The following is a 1582-nucleotide window of genomic DNA, read 5'->3' on the forward strand; positions in this document are numbered from 1 at the left end:
AATGCTATGATTTTTGTATTTAATTGTTCTTTATATAATGAGAGATAGACTAAGGTGGATAACCCTTCGGCATATCTTGAGCATTCATTGAACTAAGGATAGATTGAAGGAACGAGGATGTTAATGAAAATACATTGGCATAAGAAATGTAAACAGATGCAGTGTGTGGATATAATGCAAGAATAAGTGTAATTTCAATAATGCTATTTTGCGAGAAGTAATTCTGACCTGCCAGCTGACTTGCTTAATCAGCATCACGGAAAAATTAAGCAGTAGAATATTCTCTCCATGAAGCGACGGAAATGCAAAAGTCCATTTACATATTAAAAAAGAAAAAAAGAAAGAAAAAGAAGAAGAAGAAGAAGAAGAAGAAAAAAAAATGTATATATATATATATATATATATATATATATATATATATATATATATATATATATATATATATACGATAAGCTAACATGAGAAACCCTATAAACAACAAAAAAGAACAGAAAATCCCTGAAGAAATGAGTGAATTTGCTAATCCATCCATACCTCATCTCCGTCAGACAACCGTTCGTGGTGGTGGCTCCTGCTGATTCCCGCGTGCGTCATCCTTGTCGTCTACCTGCACGCAAGGCACCGCCAATCCTCTCGGTATTCCGTGAGAAATGCGCAGGCAAGTCAGGCTGCGGAGAGGGAGGGCGCCGGAACACCAGACGTGGCGGAAACGAATGGTGGTGGTCCGTACACTGAAGAAAAAACTGGATAGTGGATATCGGCGCGGGGGTGCGGATAATGTAGACGTGTAGACAACCGGACTAACTCGTTGAATGTGTTATCAATTGAGCGAAAGGGTTGGGGGAAGGGATAATGAAACACATGACCCAATCAAGAAGCGGAAGGTTAGAATGAACGTTGTAAACAACCCAAGAGAGAAGGATGGTTAGAGGGCTGATGTACCGTACGTGTGAACAACCAGGGGAGATTGCTTTGAAGAGAAAAGGTGCATTTTATATTGTGTAATGACCTTAGCCAGTTCCTGATTAGATTCAGAAGGATTCTACTCAGATTTCTAAAGTATATTAGATATGTGTACTATATCAGGATGCAGTGTTTTTTCATGTTTATTCTGAATTACAGCTTATTACTACTACTATTATTATAACTATAATTGTTCTCCTTATGAACACAAGTTGCACAAAACATCTTAATAATGAAATGCATTCAGCAGATTTCTTTGCATACAAAATATGAAAGAGCCAGATTCAACAAATACATATGGTTATAAGGTGAATTAAAATGAGGGAGGGGGGGGGGGGTAAAACGTATTTCAGATCTTGTATTTTTGAAAATTAGGTGACAGTGTTATTAGTGGTAACTAATGGACTAGTCCAAGTCAGTGCTGGTCCCAAGCCCGGATAAAATAGAGAGAATGATTACCTAAAAGGTAACACCGGCACTCTCCGTGGAAAGGAACTGGGGACCCTACCACGTACTCACTCCAAGAGCATCACAACATGAAAACTACAATTAAGTATCATGCTGTGACCACGGCGGCCCAAACATGAACCTACCGTTGAAAAAAAAAAAAAAAAAATGG

General features: G+C 38.3%; 1 protein-coding gene across 1 annotated transcript in view; it reads left to right on the forward strand.

Annotated features, from left to right (window-relative positions):
* The window catches only part of LOC119597588, a 5397-nt gene extending 4138 nt beyond the window's left edge, over positions 1-1259 (forward strand). Inside the window, exon 4 of the mRNA XM_037947164.1 lies at positions 549-1259. Within this exon, the coding sequence (XP_037803092.1) occupies positions 549-751 (203 nt within the window). The 3' untranslated portion in view covers positions 752-1259. The remainder of the gene's footprint in view (positions 1-548) is intronic.
* Positions 1260-1582: the final 323 nt, after the last annotated feature.

The sequence above is a fragment of the Penaeus monodon genome, chromosome 39 (assembly GCF_015228065.2).
Source record: "Penaeus monodon isolate SGIC_2016 chromosome 39, NSTDA_Pmon_1, whole genome shotgun sequence".
In the NCBI taxonomy this organism is placed as follows: Eukaryota; Metazoa; Arthropoda; class Malacostraca; order Decapoda; family Penaeidae; genus Penaeus; species Penaeus monodon.